Source organism: Corapipo altera, unplaced genomic scaffold (assembly GCF_003945725.1).
Source record: "Corapipo altera isolate COAL_440 unplaced genomic scaffold, ASM394572v1 308, whole genome shotgun sequence".
Taxonomy (NCBI): domain Eukaryota; kingdom Metazoa; phylum Chordata; class Aves; order Passeriformes; family Pipridae; genus Corapipo; species Corapipo altera.
In genome coordinates, this window is record NW_020884925.1 from 5753683 (window position 1) to 5775580 (window position 21898).

At 36.6% G+C, this 21898-nt stretch overlaps 1 protein-coding gene across 4 annotated transcripts in view; it reads right to left on the reverse strand.

Annotated features, from left to right (window-relative positions):
- FAM189A1 (family with sequence similarity 189 member A1) overlaps positions 1–21898 on the reverse strand; it is a 113340-nt gene that overhangs the window by 54950 nt on the left and 36492 nt on the right. For 3 of the 4 annotated variants that reach the window (XM_027657571.1, XM_027657573.1, XM_027657572.1), the window contains exon 2: positions 12801–12857. In XM_027657571.1, coding sequence (XP_027513372.1) covers positions 12801–12857 — 57 coding nt within the window. Of the gene's footprint in view, positions 1–6130; positions 6206–12800; positions 12858–21898 lie in introns of those variants that run through there. The other variant, XM_027657574.1, reaches the window with a different exon arrangement.

Genomic DNA, 21898 nt, shown 5'->3' on the forward strand with positions numbered 1-21898 from the left:
TGCAGGCTCTGCACCTTCAGCGCCCCAACAGCGCCCCCTGCAGGCCACAATTAGCACTGCGCTAAAGGACAGAGCAGAATTCATTCAGACTTTTTTTTTTCTAGGACTGCTGTCTAGTTGGGGTTTTTTTGTGTTCTGTTACTGTTTTTGCCAACATACATATATCTTTTAATAAAGGGTTGTTATTTCTTCTGTTTTTTCCACACTTCCTCGATCAAAGCCCCTTAATTTTGAATTTACAATTGCTGAGAGAGAGGAGTTTGGTCTATTTTATAACTCATCCTCTTTAGCAAACAGTCCAGTCTCCTCAGAATGAGACAATTCCTTACCTGCTTTCAAACTAACATTTTCTGTCTGTCCCCCTAAATAATCAGATCCCTAATAATAAGTACGAAGCTTTGAGATCTGTTACACTGAGTGACAGATAACAGGCTATATATATACTCCAAACAGACCCTTCAAAACAAGATTACTTCTAACTAAATCAAGCTGTAGTAATTTTATTTCTATTATTATAATAATTTTAATTATTACTATTATTTTTATCTTAATTATCTAATTGATATTTTTATTTTTCAATATATTTAACATGATTTTTTTTTTCCTATTCCCCAGTCATTTATCCAGGAAAAAAGAGTTTGCAATAAACACTGAAATTTTGCCTTCATGTAGTTAAAAATGTAAAAACCCCTTAAAAATGTCTATCCCCTCTTCTCTAGTTGCATTATAGGAGATAACTGTTATATTTTTTAATCCAAGAAAAAAGGGCATTAAAAGCATATTGATCTTCTCTACCTAGTCCACTATAATAAAATGCCTACACAGCTCTGCCTCAAATTCCTGGCCCACACAAGGTACTACCATGAACAAAAACCAAAATTCAGTTCTTCAGGTAAGTAAAAAGAAGCATACCCAGCTAGTAACAGTGGGAAGCCAAAACTAGCCAAATTTATACTAAAATGTGGATTTTTAGTAAACTTATTTAACTACTGGAATATTGCATCTATTAGCATGATGGAGTGCGCATCACAGAGACACCACCAGATAGCAATTTTAAAAATATTGAAATAAATATTTTGGACTATATGCCACAACTCCAAGGTAAGTTTTTAAGCTCCTTATAAAGGCTGGTTTATGCTCCTGATCATAGTACGTGATTTTATTGATGCGTTCTGTGCTTGTAATTCATTCAACTATAAAGTGTACAACAAAAAAATATTGGCAGATAAAAGTCATTTAACAGATTATAGAATTAAATACATAATGCACATACAATTTTAAATAAGCCCATTTTAAAATTTATTAAACAGAAATGGCACTCAAACCAACACTGTTGACTAGTGGTTTGCAAGTGTAGAAGAAACAACAAAATTTATCTTCCTGTTATATGCCTCGTAATAGATTTCTTTTTCATGATTAAATTACAACACTTTTAAAATTATTTCTCAATACTTGCCAAGAACAGAGTGAATGAAAAAGTGTTGGCATTTCAGATCTGCTTAACTCAGTATTCCACGTCCTTTGCCTAAACTAAAATAAAGGTTTGAACGAAAATATTTTCTCTAGGTCCAAAGCAGTGTTCTATATTAAATAGGCAGAAATATTCCTTGTTGTGTGGCACAGCATCAGGTTAAAGATTTTAAGGCTTTTATGTTAAGAACCATAAATTATATTTGGTTTTATCCTAAATTATATGAACTCAGAAATTATTAAATTAAATTACATTTTCTCCAGATAAAATTTCTTTTGACTAGCTCTAATGAGGATATCTAACTTTTTAAGAGAAAGCTGAAACCTTGGTGTAAACATTAAAATCCATGCAACTATTTCTAATTTCAAAGCTAAGTAGCTCAGATGAGAACTTCTGAACTTAACCTTGGTGTACATGATTTTATTGACCACACTATGGTCCTATTAACTCGTTTTCATTCAAACAGATCTTGGAATTTAATTGTTATTAGTGGCTTGGTTGTATCTTCATTTCTATATTTTCATTAAAAAACTTCTGTGGAAAAATTCAACTGTATCTTCGAATATTATTCTATTTAAGATTATAAACAATTATATTGGTTTTAATTTACAAAGAAAAATGATGCCTCTCTCTGACTCTGTTTATTGTCACAGTAGCAATCAGCTTCCACCAAGAGTCAGCAAAGTTGTATCTTCAAAGTAATTGTGTGAAAGTTGTTGAGAACAGCACAGTGCACAACAGACAGGTGTGTTTGCAGCAGGATTTGCATCACAGAGAATAACATCTATTTAAAGACCAGCAGTAGTAGTTTTGATTCCTCCTGTATCACTGTGCAGTAACAACAACAAAGTTGGGGATTTGGTAGTTGCTGCCCAGGCTTTTCAGGAACCTGGAATCCAAACCACAACCTTGTCTCTACATTCAGGAGTACAGAGTGAGATAAAGGCAAAGATCTGTCTGTATCAAAATAACTCTCTATTATCTCATAACAAGAGTATTCCATTCAAAACCTCCAAGAAATTCCCTGTACTAACAATGGCCATACAGATTATTTCCTCAAGTGTGCTCAGATTAAAAGACTGTAAGACAACAGTGAGTTCAGCATTGTCGCATTCTACACTTGTTTATTATTCCTGTAATGCTGTATTAAAGCAGGAGCAATTACACTATTTACTTTAGTATTTTTTAGGAAAGTGTAAGAGGGGGCCTTATTTAGTAATAAAGACCTGTGGTCTCAGCTCAGAAACACTGAGTAGAAATTTGTCAAAAGTAGACATTTCAGCATCTATTAATTTTCTGTTATTTTGATTCTAATTAACTCTTTTAGCATCTACACCTTTCTGAAGTACATTCAAAGAAACAAGTAGTAATTTCTAGGAAGCTTGGTGACTATCCTTTTCCCCTGAAAGCCTAAACAAAAGCTACTACAGACAATCTTACAGCTCATGGAATACTTGAGCTGTAATTGGAGAATGAAGCACCAGATAACTTTCAATCCTATTTGAAAATTAAAAACTCAGTCCAAACCAACTATTTTATTAGTTGCTCTGCAGGTTATATCATCTCCCTATTATTCCTAGCAGGGTAGCAAACACTTCTAGATCTAGATCTGCAGTAATTCATTTTGCTACCTAAAAGCCTCTTCAGCCTGTTTCAAACCCCTTCATGCCCTAACAATAATCCATTCTTGTCTCGTCCATTCCCTTTTCCCCCAACCCAGTGATCAGCAACACAAGTTAAACTTGCAGGTTTCAAGTATATTTGCTTCTATTTTTCATTCTTTGCTATGCTGCTGAGCACAGCAACAGCTGAGGAAATTCTGAGAAAGCAGAAAGTAAAAGGACTTTACAGCCACATGGCAGCAGGATCCTTTCCAAAAGGAGCCTTATATTCTCTGCTTTGCTTTAACATCAATTTGCCATGTGAGAATGAGGACAAACACAGATCTGGCAAAGGCATTACCACTGCTTCATGCCAATTCATACTGAAAATCTTGCCATTTGCTTTCAAGACCTTTGCACCAAAGATTCTTGAAATGAGTAGATTTTGTGTGCCTGCTAGAATCCTTGGCCCACTGGGGTTTGATTGTGACAATCTACTTCACAAATGACCTATACACCCCCTTGCCTCTGCGATGTTTACATGCAGGAACTGGCTCCCTTAAATGCTCCCTCAAGATTCCAATGTATATTATCCCTCACTACGAAGTAACCAAACTTTCAGGACTTCCAATAAATACACAAATCCATACATATACAGAAATATACAACAAAAAATTATGGTATAGAATATAAATTATCTAATTACACAATACATATTGTATATATATTGTATTTCAATACCTTGTATTATGCTATTAAATTTATTTAAAATTTAAAATAGACAACATGACACAACTTTTCAGCTTCACTCACTTAAGAAGTTCATTTTGTACTGAACTTAATCTCAGTGGCCTACGGACTACTACTGTGCAAAAGAGGAACTATACTTTTTTTCAGATAAGATTCAAGCTATCTCTTGAAGTATTCAAGTAATGTAACACACTTCCAACAGTAATTTTAACAAAACAAAGTTCGCTGGTAATTATTTTCATAGCAGAGAACAAGCTGAAGTTTTGTCAAATATTCTATTAAAAGCACAACGGGGAATAACCAGACAGTGCACTACAGAACCTCATTCAAAGTTTGGCACATGAAAGTAAGCACTCAAAAGAATCCTCCAATGACCTGTAATTAATACTGCAACAAAACTAATCAGAAAATCTTTACTATATGTGCAGGCAGTCAAAAGATGTAATTTTGACAAAAAGATTGTTTTTATATAGTAGTTCATGCTGTCTAATTTTTATCACTACATTTCCATTTATGCACCAGTGCTTCCCTAAATAAAAAAATCCATGCACATAAAATGTAAGTTAAAAGTCTTATTTTGAAAGAGAAAGAAATCAAACAGTACTAACCTATTTTAATGCTACTCAAAACTCTGTCCATTTGAAATGCTTCAAAAATGACTGCTCCAGCTCTACAGTCAGGTGAAAAAACTGGAGTTGATATCCAGTGTGATCATAAACACTTCAAATATAAATGCTTACTGAATAGAATTTTTACCACATAAGTCAGATTTTAAACTTGTAACTACCTCAGCCATACAACTTTAATTTTCTTTCACACATTTTCTCCATGGAAGTAAAAACTGAAACTTTTTTAAAGTTGCCTAATAAAACATTATTTCTCAAAACTGTTCCATGACAACAGTAGAAGAGGAAAAGGAAGATGACATTTAGGACATTAGAAATTTAGGACATTAGGAAAGACAACATTTTTCTAAATTAGCTTTGTATATAACAAAACAATCCTTATTTAAACAAAACAGCCAGCTAAACCAGTAAATATTTTATATTATTATATTTTTTTAAAAGTGTGAGTAGTCTAGTAACTTTAAAACAAATCTCCGTAAGACTTAATTTATACTTCCATAGCAACTGCATGATAGGTTCATCCATCTAAGCAATACATTACTTTTTGCAAGTGTCACATTGCTGGAGGGATTCACCTCCATGCAAGTGTTGGTGAAATGCTACTCCATATAAATTAACCTTCCACAGTATCTGTAGCAAAATTCCCTGAGGAAATAAAAGCTCGCGTTGTCCAACTGACAAGGACAGGCATCACACAGCTCCCAAGCAGCCCTTCCTGTCAGAAACATCCTTAGAGAGAAGCAAGTAGGAAAGGTCACATACATCAATGCTTTGCATCTGTCTGTCCCAAAATATTAATAGCAATTAACTACTCATGTGCAATTATTCTCATTAATGAACAACTGTGTCGTCTCTCTGAAACCCAGCACACCAGAACACTTCCCCTTTCCTCATTAAGGAAGAAGGCTCCTGTCAGGTAAGCGAGGTCAGCAAGCCACAACTGTTCAGCTCCAGAAGAGGACATGAGCATTCTCAGAGTCAGACAGTTTCTGAGGCAAGGCTGCAATGTGGACAGGGTTTTTTCCCAGTTTGATTCTAATGTAACCTCATTGTAACTTTGACTGTTTAAAGAAAAAGCGCACACACATCTCTTAGGAAGACACAAGAATAATTTGATGGAGATCATCAGTACGTGAACTTTAAGATTTCTAAGACTCATATATCTGAAGTAGAACTGAATACATAATGTTGTTGATTTTACAGCGTCTGTAGCAAGGAAACCCAAACGCTCAATCGCAGATATCTCTAGCTCAGGATCTAAACTGCAATTCACCTGACAAACATATCCCACTGAAAGTATTTTTCTTCAACAAGCACAGGATAATTAGATTCTCCTTGGATAACAGTGCATTTCTTTCCATCTGTCACAAAACCAATACCGAAGTCACATGCGTTCTGATTACACAAAGAATGAAGTATTCATCCCCAACTCCATCACCCCCCAAAATGCTTTAATTAGTTCATGCAAGTATTTATTCTACTTTTAAATAAAAACATTTCAAATGCAGTTTATCTTGTCTAAAATAAATTTTTGCAGCTACTGTTTCCTGACCCCTTGAAACCAAAATACAAAGTTTGACAAACAGTTTCCATGTTGCCAAACTATCCAGGCTCCAGTGATACCAGGTATCAGATGATTTTACCCTGAAGGAAGAAGAAATGCTGAAGGAAACTAGACTCACACCAGGAAGGAGTTGAAGAAATTACACTGTGCAAAGGCTGCCAAAAGCTCCAGGACCAGATGGGATGCAGCTTGCATTTCTAAGAGAAGGAGCAAATGAGATGAAAGAACGATTAGCAGATATATTTAGAAAGCATGTGAGAACAAGGGCATTAGATAGACTGAAGAGAGGCAAGTGCAGCACTCACTGACACCCTCCCTTAGGAGCAGAGCCCTGCCACTGGAACTGGGACAGTCTCCTCTGGCACAGCAGGGCCAGAGGAACGGCTGCCACGGCAACGCGATGCCACGGGAGCATGTGGGGAGAAGGTGCCGTTTAAGGTAATGAAGACTGTAAGGTAATGGGCCTGTTCAGGAAGGGGTAAGTGTTGTGCCCCAGCAGGCTCTGTCTGCTCTTCAGGAAAAGCTGCTTGTGATTCTTTTTAGACTTTGCGACTGGGGATAACTAACGAGCAGATGGATGCTCAACAGAGGAGTCCAGATTCTCACGAGTGACAGCTGGTGGCAGCCGGGCCCAGGAACAAGTAGCCTTTGTCAAAAGGGTATCAGAGAGATGCCGAGAGAACTAGGCAGGAAAAAGCTGTAAAAGGGGTCCCAGAATGTTCATTCTAAAGACGTTTCACTCTGTGACATGTTTTCTCCACCATTACAAAGATTTCCCTGGTTCACTTCCTCTGTTTTTATCTCAAGTGTTATTTCTTTCTCTCCCAGTTCACAACTTTACTGGATCATTCTCCATTTTCCCCTTCTTCCTCTTCTGTCAGGTATATTCTAATAAAACGGCACTAGGGGTAGGGTTTTTTTGCCAGTTGCTTCATTATACTAAAGAAGAAAGAAGGGAACTAGCAGTCTAATTAAAAACCCCAAACCAGCAATAGGCAAGACAGCGCACTTCTAAAAAGCTAAATGTTTATGCTTACGTTCATCCACCTGCAAATAAAAACTATGGAACATGAACGTAATCGGAGTTTGCACACACTCTAATTGCAACCTTTCAAGACCACACTTTTCAGATTCCCTGCTCAATCCACCAAGAGACATGATTTCATGGCCTAAACCAGCAGTTCATACACTGGGAAAGCATCTCTCAGAGCAGGGACACAGGTGAAAATTGCAGCCAATTTCTGACTTACCCACTTCCCACACACACGTACAGACACGTAAAAGCTCTTCTGTTTTGCAACCATCATCGTGGCCAGGCTTCGCGAACGAACATTTGGGAAGGACTCTGCCCACGTTTGCTCCGAGCGTGCTGGTGGCTAAAGAGGCCAACGCGAGATAGACAAGTCTGGTTGTAAAAGGCACAGCAGAAAGACTCCTTAGGTGGTAAGCTGCACTAAAGCTCAACACATACACTTGGTAATACAGAGGAAGACAAGAAATTGAAGACCAACAGCTTAAATAACAAGAGATTAGTCAATAAATGTGCTCCAAACTAACAAAAATTCAGAAAAGGTCCAATCTAGAAAGAAAACAAAACAAAACTGTCAAATCTCTCAGATTTAAAGCACAAACTTCTATCAAGAGGATTCGGATAGGAAAGTTCATCATATTTAACAGACTTCTTTTTAGTCACCCAAAGTAACTCCCTGTCTAGGAGAAACTCCATTTATGATCCATGCATAGCACCAGGAAAGGCCTCAGAAAGTCATCAGAAAAAGCCTGAAAGAGCATCCAGAGGTTGTAGCACTTTAACCTAAGAATAAAATTAAGTTTTTAATTGCACTATCAGTTTTGGAGAAATACACTGTGTTAATGCATAGTAAATAAAATACTCTATGCTATTAATTTCCACAGACTGATCACAAACATCAAAGTTCAAATTAGACTGGGCAAGTGTGGCTGATCAGATAACTTCTATTTTCTGAATAACTGTGCAAACATGACTAGGGCACGTTTCTGCATATGCACATCTAAAATCATATCCATCTTTTACAAGTATCTTTGAAATCTACTTTCTGAGAAGTGCTTCAGTAAAATCTGATCCTTTGAATCTTCACAGAAAAACAAAACACAAACGTCAGCACAAGTACAGCCAAAACTAGTCACTAAATATAACATGTCTATAAAATATTTATATTTTTACATATTTATGTTATTCATTAAGGTATTTTGTGTAACAAAGAATTTCTCTCCTAAGAAACCCCTATTCATTTCTCATACAGTTGGTTATTTCTTAAAGTATTTGAAACTGAAAATTTATGCTATAGCATGAAGACACTCTAATGAAAAGAGAAGGACGAATGCTGTGGTTATCCTGCTTCTACTGACACTTTAACTGCTGTCAGAAGTTGAGGAAACAAAAAAAATTAGAAAGATCTGCAAGCTTTTTTGGGAATGACTAAATCAGGATGCATCTAAGGATGCCTAAAGCAGACCTGTCATCAGTTGCAGTTCTGTTCCTATTCTCTCCTATTCCTCTTCAGCTGCTCTTTCCACTAAAGCCTCCTGGTCCAAGAACACTATCCAGTAAATTAAAATTGTCCTTCTTGAAGCATCTGACCACTTACTATCCCAAATTTGTCATTAGAAGACACAAAAGAGATCCACAGCTTCTGCCATGCACTTCCCATAAAGTGTGGAATGAAGCCAGGTAAATGGCAAGTTCTCGTACTTCTCTCAAGAGGCGTCGTACACACCACTGGCTCTTACCAGAAGCTGGGTGGGAAGGGAACATACATCCCTGGAAGCAAGTAAGGAAGGAGCAGGAATGAAATAATGACAATGATTGAAAAGGCCCCACATTCACTGGCCTGGTTTAGTGGGTGGGTATTTTTTAAATAAGGAAAGATAATTTACTACCAAAACCCCAAGATCATTCAAGTTTAACTACTCTGTTTGAGAATCTTCTGGAAATAACTATAAAAGAGAAGCAGCTTCGATAGAAATCTATTTTAAATCTGCTTTCAAACTGATGTAACCTGGAGTACAGTTATCAATAGATACATTAATCTCATTTTCAGACTTGCCTCACAGACTGTTGGTACAACTCCAGTCATGCTGCAGTAGTGTGCAGACACGGTTGATCTAGTTTGGTTACCAAAGTGCTTTATAAAACTAATCCTCAGTGAAGGGAGAAGAGCAAGGGAAGAGGCAAAGAAAACTTAACTATGTCCCAACTATAGGAAAAGATTATTTACAGCTTACATTTTCTTCATAGAAATTATTCAAACCTAGGATCCAAATATACTGCAAGTCAGTTATTTATGGTGCTTGTAGTACTGTTCTTAAAAATCACACTGAAAAATCAGAGATTCCATTGTGTGACTTCTTACTGGCATGGTTTTGGTTCACTCTTCTCTACTCATCCAGATCTTGTTCTTCTGCACAGCTTTTGATCTCTATCTCCCTCATGTCGTCAGACTCACATTTCAGTTCCCTCCTCCTTTCCTAGTTCTCCACAATTCTCTGCCCCTTGATTTATCATTCAGCTCCTCTAAATTTGAGCATTTTCCTTCCATGCTCCCAGAAAACAGGTCAAAGAAAACCACTCTGCTCTCAGTTTCAAAGCCTGGATTCACATCAGCTCTGAGCAAAATTTACAACTCCATGCTAGAAGAGCTACTTTGTGAACCAGCACTGGATTTGCTTTCCACATAGAAGCAATTACAGCTTTCCAAGTCTCTTTCTGAAAGCAAGCAATACTCAGCATTCAGCCATCTCCTAGTTTATCAGAAACTTAGAAAAATTCTATTATGTAAGATGCAGTTGTTTTCACAGTGTTTTGTTTTCACACACTGTTTTGTTAACCTTTAAACTGACGCCTCAGCCCCAAAGACAAGTGTTTGTCTAATAGCAGGGTTCCTAATGAACATTTTGATCAACGGATTCAAAGAATACTCATGCTGAAGTGATACTGAAGACTGATGAAGGGATCTGTTAAAGCAGAGGGATGTTCTGCATCTCATCTCCACATCACACAAGTATCAAAGTCAACAATGACACACGAGGTGATGGGTGCCTTTAGACTCTGCCCTTCTCCCACAGAGGGCATTTTTTCACTCATTTTCCTCCTACAGTTTTGGCCCAATTATGTTGACATTGTCTCTCCACTACAGAGATCACCCTTTTATTCCAGTAACCAAAACCAAATCTCTCCTTGGAGGGAAGAGTGGGGTTTGGAGGGAGGACAACCACTTTATTTTTTTTATTCAAAAATTTCAATTGGATTTCATCTGAAAGGTAGACGTAAATTCTCTTACGAGAGTTTAAAAATACCATGACTCATCAATTAAGGTACTCTAGGACTTCAGGTTCAGCAGCATGGCCAGGAACGTGTCAATACCCCACCTCACTGAGAAGAAAATAGGAAACTTACTCATAATTTATTTCTATTCATTTTATGTTTCATCTGTTTCCTGGAACTTGGTTATTTCTACCACACTCAGCAAAGATATCTAGTGATAGAAGATAATCAATGAGGAAAAACATTTGGACCAGTTTTACATATTCATTTACCTTATGGGGCAAGCATGTATAAGGATATATTTAGTTAAAATTATTAGTAATTTCTTTTTTCAATACAGACCTTTTTCTAATTAATTTCTGCACATTAATATCACAGTAAAATGTCTTTAGTACATAAACATTTGTACTAATATCTTGTAAATACACAACTATTCTCAGTTTTAACTTTGTTTCCAAGGTTTTAAACTATCCAATAACCCACTTATTTCTACACCAATACTACATAACACATTTCTGGTATGATACGGACAGAAATTAATGGTTGGTGAACTACTGTTTGTTTTTAATGCTTCTTCAACTTCCTCTTTTTGCCTGCAGAAAATAATATATTTGCAAAGAAAAGACATCTGAGGAAAAAATCTGTACAATTATAGTGATGAGTCAATCCGAATCAGCAGCGTGAGGGGCTGACCCTGGCCAGCAGCTGAGCACCACACACACACTTGCTCCATCTCTGCCCCTTGCAGCAGGACTGGAAGAGAATTAGAAAAGCCTAAGTGAAAAAACTTGTGCGTGGAGATAGTTTAATAGGCAAAGGAAAGAGGAAGGAAAAAGCCAAAGCAAATGATGCAGTGTGGATACTGCACAGGTACTGCTCAGCAATAGTCAAAACACAGGTTTTGTTATCAACTCTGTTTTAGGTAAAAATCTGAGATATGCAGAAAACTGGCACCTTAAAATATAACAGTTTCACCAGTTTTCAGGACATCACAGATGGTGTATGGTTTAATTTTATATAACTCTATCCATAGCTTCAAATGATAAAGATATCTATCTTTCTGGAATCATTTTTGGAAATGACAGATTTTGTAATGCATTGCAACAAAACCCACATGTACTGTAATCAATTATATAGTTGCTTATAATACTATAAAATAGGGTAAAAAGTAATCATTGACCATATGAATTTGGCATGTGTTGTATAAACAGGTCACAAGAAATACAACTCATAAGCATGTTGATATGAGGTTGCAAAGTTACACAGTACTAATTGCTAATCAGAACTGCACTCCTGGGTTCCAACTGCTAAAAGGTATTTACAATTCAACGAGAAAAACAAGATATTATGTAGCCACTGCAAAACTATTAGCCCAGTTGTTGCACAGCTTAATCACACACAGCAGTGAAAAACGTCATCCCCGTCTCCTGTTCTTCCAGCCGATTACTGCATCACCACCAAGTGTCAATACAGAAATACAGGAGAAAATCAGGATCTAACACACGAGCACTAAGCTTACTCTTGGAAAGAAATAATTTCCTAGAGCATATTTTAGGAAGGTGAGCTATTCTGCAAGCATTAATGTTGCCATTTACTGTTTCTTCCCTTTTATCTTTATTTCCTTGAATGATGCTAACATGACTGCCTATTCACATTTCACTGAGTGGATCGATAGCTGAGAGCCCAGCTGAACTTACAATGTGTGAGTAAGTGTTCAGGAATCAAATAAGCCAAGTCTCAATAGGCCTGAATAACATTTCTGATGCATGAATATTGTCTAGTCTAATGATGTAAGCTCTAACTGATTTAGCTCATAATACTGAAAGATACACTTCAAGTTCTAATTAAGCTTATTGTCAATAATACAGGACTTTGCATTTCATACTTTCCATTATATTCTTTTTTCCCCGGGGGTTACCTTTAGTATTAACTGTTACAAATGTTTTCTGTTACTCTGTTACAGATGCACACTTTTTCAAAGGCAATATTTACCTGCTAACACATCCTTGTTGACACAATCATCGCACCTTTTAAATAAGATTGATTTGAATCTAACACTACTTTATGTTAATAGGCTATCTGAAACTCTGTTATCATGCACACATAAAGAATAGATAATTTTTCATTATTAAGTCACTACATGGATCTCACAACAGAAATAATGTATCTGAAAATCAGTCTGCAGAGGAAGATGAACAGTTACTAATTTGGAATAAGTTTTTTTCCTCTCCAGATAACTTGTTAAAAAGATTACTCTGCGGTGCAATTTTTGCAAAATTAAGTTACATGCAAAGCTAAGGGTAGACCAATAGTCCATTTGTCAGACAGAAGAAAAATCTCATTGTCACCTAGGTATTTTATGTAATACAACTTCAAAGTCACTAAATTTTTGTACTAAGGGTTTATAAATATTAGGATACATAACAGCACTGGAAAATCATCCCCAATGACTATTAGGTTTCTGCATAAAGACAAAATCACTCACCACAAGTGAAAGTGGTCTCTTCCAAGAAACAACACCGATCAATCCGGACAACAGCACCTGTAATAGGGAAAACAGAGTCACTAAAGGGACATGAGGTTTTATACCAGTGTCATTACAGAACCAGTAAGCAATAAAATGAAGCTTAATACACATTCATGATGTGTATTTCCTGAATGCTGGAAACCAAGTGCTAAAAATGTAATGCTTTCCTTTTATTCTCAGTAACAAATACACAGAACTACCACTAAGCTGTTTGTAAAGAGATTTCTATACAGCTGCCAGATCCACCTAGTTCTGATCAGATCACAATATGTCTTAAAACATTTCTTCTCTCCCAGTCCCAAATCTTATCAACTCTGAAGAAGAACAAATGTTTAAGGGAAATTTTCTTGTGGTCTCTTAGCATCATTGAAAATTAGCCTACAAAAAGGGGAGTAATGACAGGAAAATAACAAAATCATCCAGGGTATCCAGATAAATTAGCAAAAGGGTCTTTTTCTTTTGTTTCACCTGCCCAAACAACTTCTTTACTTGATCTCATGATTGAAAAAGGACCCATACATTCATTTAAAACCTGTATTTAACATACAGATACATTACTCTCTACTCTGCAGACCAAAAGCAAGCAGGATTCAGACCTTTATACACCTAAGCTGATCTTAGGTATTTTAAAATTATATGCAAGTTTTACATTTCTCTCAGTTAAAACCAGTGAGAGAAACTGGAGCGATGAGGTCACGGATATCGACCCTGGAGTGGGGGAAAAAAGGTGGAGAGGAAGCTTTTCATGAGAACATTTAATTAACAGAAATAGTAAAGTAGAACACAAAAGAAATGCAGAGAAAAGAATGAATAATGTATTTATTTCCTGGGTCCGTGGTGTCATTTTTTCTCATCTCGGCTTGTGCCAAGAACTTGTGTAACAGTAACTTATACACTCAGCTAGTCACCGTTGCCACTGTGTCCTAGTTTCCTAGTAATCTTTTAGGTATAAAAACAATAGAGCACAATAAATAAAAATGCCCCTATATCTAGCCACTACAGAAGCAATGTACACTGTACTGGGAACAATCCATCTACTGATGCAGTTGGACTGCAGAGCACTCATTTGAGGTCTTCACAAAGCCCAATTTGTGGACATTCATACCGTGGGCTTATTTCAAACATATTTCACAACTGACAATATCCACAGTTGCTGCAGCTGTTGAAAACATTATTCAGAAAGACAATACGTTGTAAAAGGCACCTTTGGTGTTTTCTTTAGCAGCTACACCATTAAAAAAAACCCTAAAATGAAGATTTTTAGTAAAATCTCAGTGTTAGTTTTTAAGTTAAGTACAAATGCAACAAATGAGAAGGCACAAATGCACAGTAAAAGTGAATCAAAATCAGGATGTGGATATCAGACTGTGCAGATAATGCTTACATGCAAATGTGCATATTTTGTATTCTATAGCGTTTCCTACAGCATAGAAGCTACATACTTCTGGATGCTGGCCAAGTGAAGGAATAGCTGAGAATTCCATCTTTGCAGTTAATTAAATTTACTCACACAGCCATGTTAGCTTAGTATTACTGTATGATAACTTGTCTGTGGACTGATAGTCCTGTAATGTGAAACTGTACTCAGGAAGGTAAAATGACAGGGTTAGTTAGTTTATCTGCAGGCTAGACAGCAACATGCTCTCAATTAAATAAATAGGGTGGTTAAAATTGTGAGGTTATTAAAGAAAACCCTTTGGAGTAGCAAACCTTTACTTTCATTTACTGTGAGAACTCCCTTCCACAAGTTAAACCTCTCCCCGTCCTGTCTTTATTTGTGGCATTGCACAAGATGCAAGAATGGAGTTGATCCTTTTCGTTCAGCTGAACTACAGCTGTGTTTGACCTTTACAGAGGCCTTGCAAGATGAAAGAGGTACATGTGTTTTTGTTTGGAAAAGGAGAGCTTTGTGGTACTCACTGTACTGGCTCACCATGCAAAAGGTCAAGCACAGTCAGGCCAGCTGATGAACTTGCACTGACGACGGACTTTAGAACTCACTGTTCCACCTGCGTCTTTAATATTGTCATTATAAGAGTTCACCTCAACAATCCCGTCATGTAATTTTCCAAACCCCATTAGTCTCCAGCATTCGGTTAGAATACACCAAATGACTATCTAAATAGAAAACTGAAGAAGATTTACCTTGAAATTGAAGACAACCAGGACTTTAAGAACACAAAACCCCCCAAACTAGAAAAACCCACCTTGGCATTTTGTTTTCTCTTCAGTTTGTACTTCTTACCAATACAATGTCAACATTGAATAAAGTGAGTAGAAACACACTTGGTTTATATACAAAAGTAGGAATTATTTGAAAAGTAGTATGTAATTTACAGGCCCCAAAGATCTTACAATAATGGCTCCAAATATTTAATCCTTACTCCATTTGAAGCAGTATGCAAAACACTTATTTGGTTCTCCCAGGTTTGAGGACCAAGAAACACAGGCACAAGATAAGTGAGTTAGTTTTACACCGGTAATTAAAGCATTATCATTTCCTAAAAACCCATTCCTCAAGATTGCAATCTATTCATCTTCTCATGTTTTTCAAAAATCACTACACCACATATATGCTGTGCACAGGTTTTTTCTTTCTTAAATAAAAAGTAAATTGGAGTTCGATTATTTTAACAACTTGCCCACTTAAGTTTGAAAACATGGTTTGATTTCAGAACCTGGACAGCATATTTATCTACTATCTTGGACCTAAATTCTATCTGCTGAATTGTAGTGAAACTCCCCAGCACATAATAATCAAAATAAATCAAAGCTACTCAAAACATGTTCAAAAAATGTAGGTTTGTCAGATTCCTTAAGCAGAATTCCTAAAGATGTATGTACCTGCTGACTATAACAATGTTGATTCACAGAGGAAAAAACAGAATACATCAGCATTGGCTTCTGCAGCATTAGACATGCAATAACAGACGGTATGAACATCTTTCAAATGCATATGAAAACTCCATTATCGTTAATGCAAGTGGTGCTCGTGCATGACAAAGATGCATTTACTATAACAGGCACATATTGAGGCAGGACCAAACCAGAAGGTAAAATTACTTTCCATTACAGGGACTGCAAACAAAGGATTTGCCCTTGATGGTGTCTCTTCCAGCATTTTCAACCCTCCACACTCCAGTGAGTCTCTAGAAATCTAAAGGGCTTTGACTTTGAATATGGGACAGATCAGATGATGCAGTCTTTCAATGTATCTTATACCATGTGTTTTCCAAGTCTTCATCTCCAAAATGATTGCTGCGTGCTAAACACTCTCTAGTATGCTTCCTTTAAGCTTTTTTCTGAAATACGTAAAATGTATATTTATATAAATATTACTTAAAACAACCTAAAATGTAGTGAAACACTATCAAGGTAAAAAAAAATTACAGACATGTAAAATTACTGATGTCTAAGTATTAATTTGTTTAATAAAATGAATTATCTTTTTTTTTTCCTCAGTACAACTTGGGTTTTAGCAATGCTTTTCTAGTCTAGAGCACATGAGTTACAGGAAACTCCAAGTTTTAGTATTTATTTTTATTCCTGCTTACTTGTTCAGGTTGATGCAACATATGTCAAGTCGCTTGGTCCTCTTTTACAAATGTATGGGTTCCTCACTTTTTCAGCTTGTAAACACGAGACAAATTCTCCAGTCAATGGATTCAGTTGCATTAAAATAAGCATACGAGTTCTTCACATTAATTGCAGAGATTCCTTCTCAGGCCTCTTCTAAGAACTAAATTTATGTGTTTACAGATAGGCATATACAGTATGCATATGATGGCAAAAATGTGTGTTTGAATGTCTCCAGATAAGCTAAAACCCAAACAGCCTGTTTGTACCAACATATCAGACAAACATCCCTCACGGTGGCCCAGGCAGAAGCAGGCAGATGCACGAGGCTGCTGAGTGCAGAGGGCAGGGCAGGGAACGGGTTGCCTGATTCACTCAGCTAAGGAGGCAAATCCCAGCACGCACAGCACCCGCACCACAGTGCCTTCTGGCAGCAAAGCACAACAGCAACTGCTGCTCTGAAGAGCTTTCTGAAGCCACTGACACTGCCCAAGGTTCCCCCTCTCTGGGCTGCAGGAGCACAGACTACTGCAAGGTTTCATTTTCCCTACTCACATGTTCCACACATGGTGAAGTTCTATTGTACCTGAGCAACTAAAAAGCACTGATATCCTCAGCTGTCCTCAAGTCTAGGTGTGCCTCCCAGAGAGACTAAATTAACAGATGAAATATCTTCAAGGGGGGGTGTTTCTGTGAAGTCTATAGTTGCCCCTGTAACAGGTAATTATTTACAAAATGCAATTATTAAATTAAATTAAATGTCACAACTATCACATACTCAGAGACTACAAAAGCATGACATGTTACTACCAGAGTACGAAATCTTCTGGTATTAGTACTCTCTGCAGCATCTGCAATCCATCAGTGCAAAATGCTGGTAAGTTAAACACAAGCTATAGGAAAGAGCTATAGGAAAGAACTGTGCAGCATGGGAATTAGCTGAAAAGGGACTGGAATAATCCACCAGTAATATTACTTTCCATTTCAATTCCTGGAAAAACAGTAAGGATGAAAATCTCTTGGGGAGGGGGTGGTGTGAATGTATTAGCAAGTAAGATAAGGAGGAAAAAAGGTTTATATATATTTCTATACGCATATGTACACATGTGAAAACTGTATGGACAAATACAGAACAGTGGCATGATTTTGGAATGGTCTCTCAAAAAAGTCATCCTAAACAGTAGGTGCTGTTGAAAGTCATACCATTCCACCACATTCAAAACACTGCAAAAACCAGTCACAGGCTAAAGAATTTTTGAAACAGTTAATATAGCTGTTTATATTCCTACATGCAAACTGACTGTTCAACGCGCAGCTATCACTAAAATCCAGGGACCACCCTCTTATTTAAGTAGTACATCACTATGAACACAAAGAGCACAAGTACCATCAGACTGCCTACACAGAACCAAAGGTCCATACACTCCAAGATAAATACAAGCAAGCCATCAGTGACCAAAAAACACAACAATTTCAGCAGTTTTGAGCTATTTTTTAAAAAGACTCAGTATGTTCCTGACTCATAAACACTGCATCATAGCTTAGTCTCTCTCATTTACCCACTGTGAACCTAAAACTAATTTAATTCTAATTGCCATGGAAACAGAAGCAGAGAAACAAAATCCCTTGGTGCCTTACAAGAACAGGACAGTAAAATCACCTATACATTGACACAGCTACCAGAATGTATTAACAGCACATAATTTTGATCTCATTTTAAGCTCTAGGGTGAGCTTTTCTTGTTTTGTCTTTGTATTCCTATGAAATATTCTCCATACCCATCAGAAATCTGCTTGTTACACATCTGTTGTTTGCTTCTAGAAGGAAACAATTGACAAGCAGAGAAAAACAAGGGTTGATGGAGCACATATACATCAGAAAAACCTATTTTCCAATTATGAAGAAACTTCACATGTTCTGTATTTGTTACTATTCCAAGTGGTTCAGAACTGTTATGCTCAACTTCACTAAAATATGAAGACTGCATTAAAAGCAATGGACAGGGATTTAGATAAGATATTGAACACAGAGCTGATATGTCAGTCTCACAATACAATCTTAATTCTAATCTGTTTTTTATTAAACACATTCACAGAACACACTCTTACATTATCTTATATGCCCCATAAGGTAATCCATGAGTATTAATAAGGCACATAGCCATTAGCATAAGAATATTTAAACAGAAAGGAAACTAAGCAGTTCAGAACCAATTCCCCCAAGCTTTCAAATTTATTAGAGTATTTATGAACAAACTTGAAATAAACAGATGACTGAAGACCTGGCTCAATACATGTTGTTTTATAGGTGAAGAGCTTCAACTCAGAATAAGGTTTTTGGAGATATTGTAAGAGATGAATAAGATGCTTTTGTGGCAATTTCCATTTCGGACAATTCTGTCAAATTTAAAGGAGGTTTACCACAGAAATGAAGCTACTTTCCTTCTCAAGAATGACCTATGATTGAACCAAAAGAATATACCACTTTTTTTACTAACATCACCAGAAACACTGCTGCAGAACCAGTTGTATGTCTCACAATGTTCAAAATGAAAGCTAAACCAAGCAATTCTCTCAAAAATTGATTGAAGAAATATGCTGCCCATATATTCTATTCAGCATGCCTACAGTAGCTCAGATTGAGTGTGGATAGCTTATTGATCCTTGGAGGCAGGAAGGGTTTACTGAGGCAGCAGTCAAAAGCTTAATTAAAATGCACTGAACCAATGAAAGCAGTGAAATTAGAAGCAGTTCGTCCAATATGACAGATCTGTATTCAGGTATTGTACACTCAAGTGTTAATGCCTTCCTCATCTATTTTCTTCCTCATTTATTTTCTTGGTCTTTATGTGCATTCTATACTATAGATTACAAAGATGATTTCTAATAGGGGAAAAAATCTCTGCATCTAAAAGTATATTGAATTTCCTTTCCAAAAATACCGGTACATTTTAAATTCTTTGTCATTTCATACAGTTAAATTTTTTCAAGGGCTAAAAATGTGAAAACACTCTTAATTCAAGTATCAAAGTAATGGAAATATATGGAATCCTAAGGAAAAGGTATCACCCAGCTATGAGGACTTCACTTCCAGAATTTTCATTTTATGTCACCAAAAAAAACCCCCAAAATATATCCATAATGTTGCTGTGACAAAGAAAAATACCGTGATAAATTTCTTTAGACATTCCCTAATCTGTTTCCACATCAATCTTGACTTGTATCATTGACTCAGTACAGAAAATTATTCTATAAATATTGTTTTCCAGTAGCATTAGGAAATCACTAATCAGAATTTTGCTGCTGGGTTTTTCCAATAATTATAAGAATGAAGACTGAGATTGCTTTAGATAACTGAAATGAGACAACGGCTCTTTCAATTACTGACACAATTTCTCAAGGGATGAAAACTGAGGTATATTATGAAGTGATCTAAATATTGATAACAACAGCACTTTCTTTGCCTCAAACTCAGAAGAGCTTCCAAATGCAGGTAAAATGCAGTGCCTCTGCTCCAGTCCTCCAGTTCCATGGATCAAACACAGGTTTGTCTTCCAAACATCCCAGCAATCCAAGGGTTCTAAAGGTGAATTTTATATCTCTGACATCATGTATTTACCTGGTAATTTTTAAAATTATTTTTCTCAAAGGCCTGCATAGACAAGGTAGTTTATTACTACTAATTAGCAGAATGAGTATATCCAAACCCTACACCATTTCTTGTTTGGACTTAAAATTTCTGCTCTTACGAAAACAATTAGTATAACTAATACTTAATGAAATTACATATTAACAACAGGAAGTCTTTTTGAGTATCAGAAACTCAACCAACATGCACCTCAAGGTTAAGTTGTTAAATAAAACATGGTAAGGCAAGAAAATGCTTTAAATGGCAGGTAGCAAGGACATTAGTAAGACTCAGTCCAAAGACTTTGCTCCAAGATCATCAAGTTTATGTATTACAACTTCTTCTCTAACAAGATAACAGAGAATCAACTGCAACTTAATAGGATTTAAAGATAAAAATTAACATACTTTCCCTGAAGCAAAGTAAATTATTTTTTTTTTCTTTTTTAATGTTACCAACCTCCCTGTGTTTTACTAGCTGCATAGTACAAGCCACCGGTCCTCTCTGACCTCCAGGAGAACTCTGTTCCATGTCAAAAACCTGATACAATAATTTCATTTTTGTTGCTCTGGAGCCACAATGCAGTAACTGCCCTGAGCCCCTCACAGTAACGCACTGTCTTCTGTCACTATGGCTTCTGTTAGAAATGGTTACATTTTTTTAAGGATAAACTCAAGGTTCACAGAACATCTCAAGATCAGGAAATACCTCCACCTCATCCTTAAATAAAAGCCTGTCAGCAGCAAAGTGCAAGAACGAAATCACGTTGATGCAGAGTCAAAACAGACTGAACAAAGAATGTAATGTACTTAGAATAATTTAGAGCATTAACTCTATTCTTGATCATAATAATCTCATTAGTTATTATCAAAGACTTAAAATACGTTATTTTAGACATGCTGCATACAAGTCATAAGATATCTGTTGTATGACAACCTTGAGACTGACTTATAAAAATCCCTAATTGGTCTGGAAAGAAAGAGCAAAGGTAAGTAGTAGAGGGGGTATTACTTCAGCACCACAAATCATCCATTAGTTCTACAATGCAGCCACAAGGAAACAAGTTTTCAATGCCATCCCGTGGCGCAACGGAAACCATCAAGCTTTACAGCAGAGAAGGCACATACTGGAATGGTCTAGGGATAGATCTATCTAGGAGAGAGCTTCCCCAAGCTCTTGGGTCACACACTGATAGCGACTTGGAGCTTAAGCCTGCAGAACTACTTTGCAAAAGCAGAGCTGTCAAAGCTGACATATGACATGCCCCCAAAATTCAAGGTAAACATTAGGCAAGCATTAAAACCCAGCAACAAACCCCCTCTAATCAAAGTCTAATTCTGATGTATAGGCTTCCTAAGCTGTTAGCAGGCAATAGATTTGGGGAGCACGTGACATGCTATTTCAGGAGTTTTAATGCAATGGATTATTTGGGCAATACCAGTTCAAACAGTGAATGAATAAAACCATAACCTTACTTTCAAAATCAAAGCCTAGAGCTATTTCTAGTGCAAGGGGAATGGAAATCCTGTAAACATTGCAGAGCAATTAAAACTATGTCTACTTTCTCTCCATAAGAGATCACTGATGCATAACACTAAACTCACTTGAACACCAAGTTGTAATATATAATAACCAAAGTCGAAATACACAAACTCTGAAACATCACAGACAGAAAAACATCCTGTACAATACTGGTTACAAAGCCAAAGTGGATCATCAAATTCAAGTGTTTTCCATCTTGATTTCAGAAATAAAGCAAGAATAAACCACCAATTTTCATGAGACCTCACCTCACACCAAACCCATTTGCCAGATCTTGTGGTCTGCCTTCTAGGATTATTTAATGGCTATTC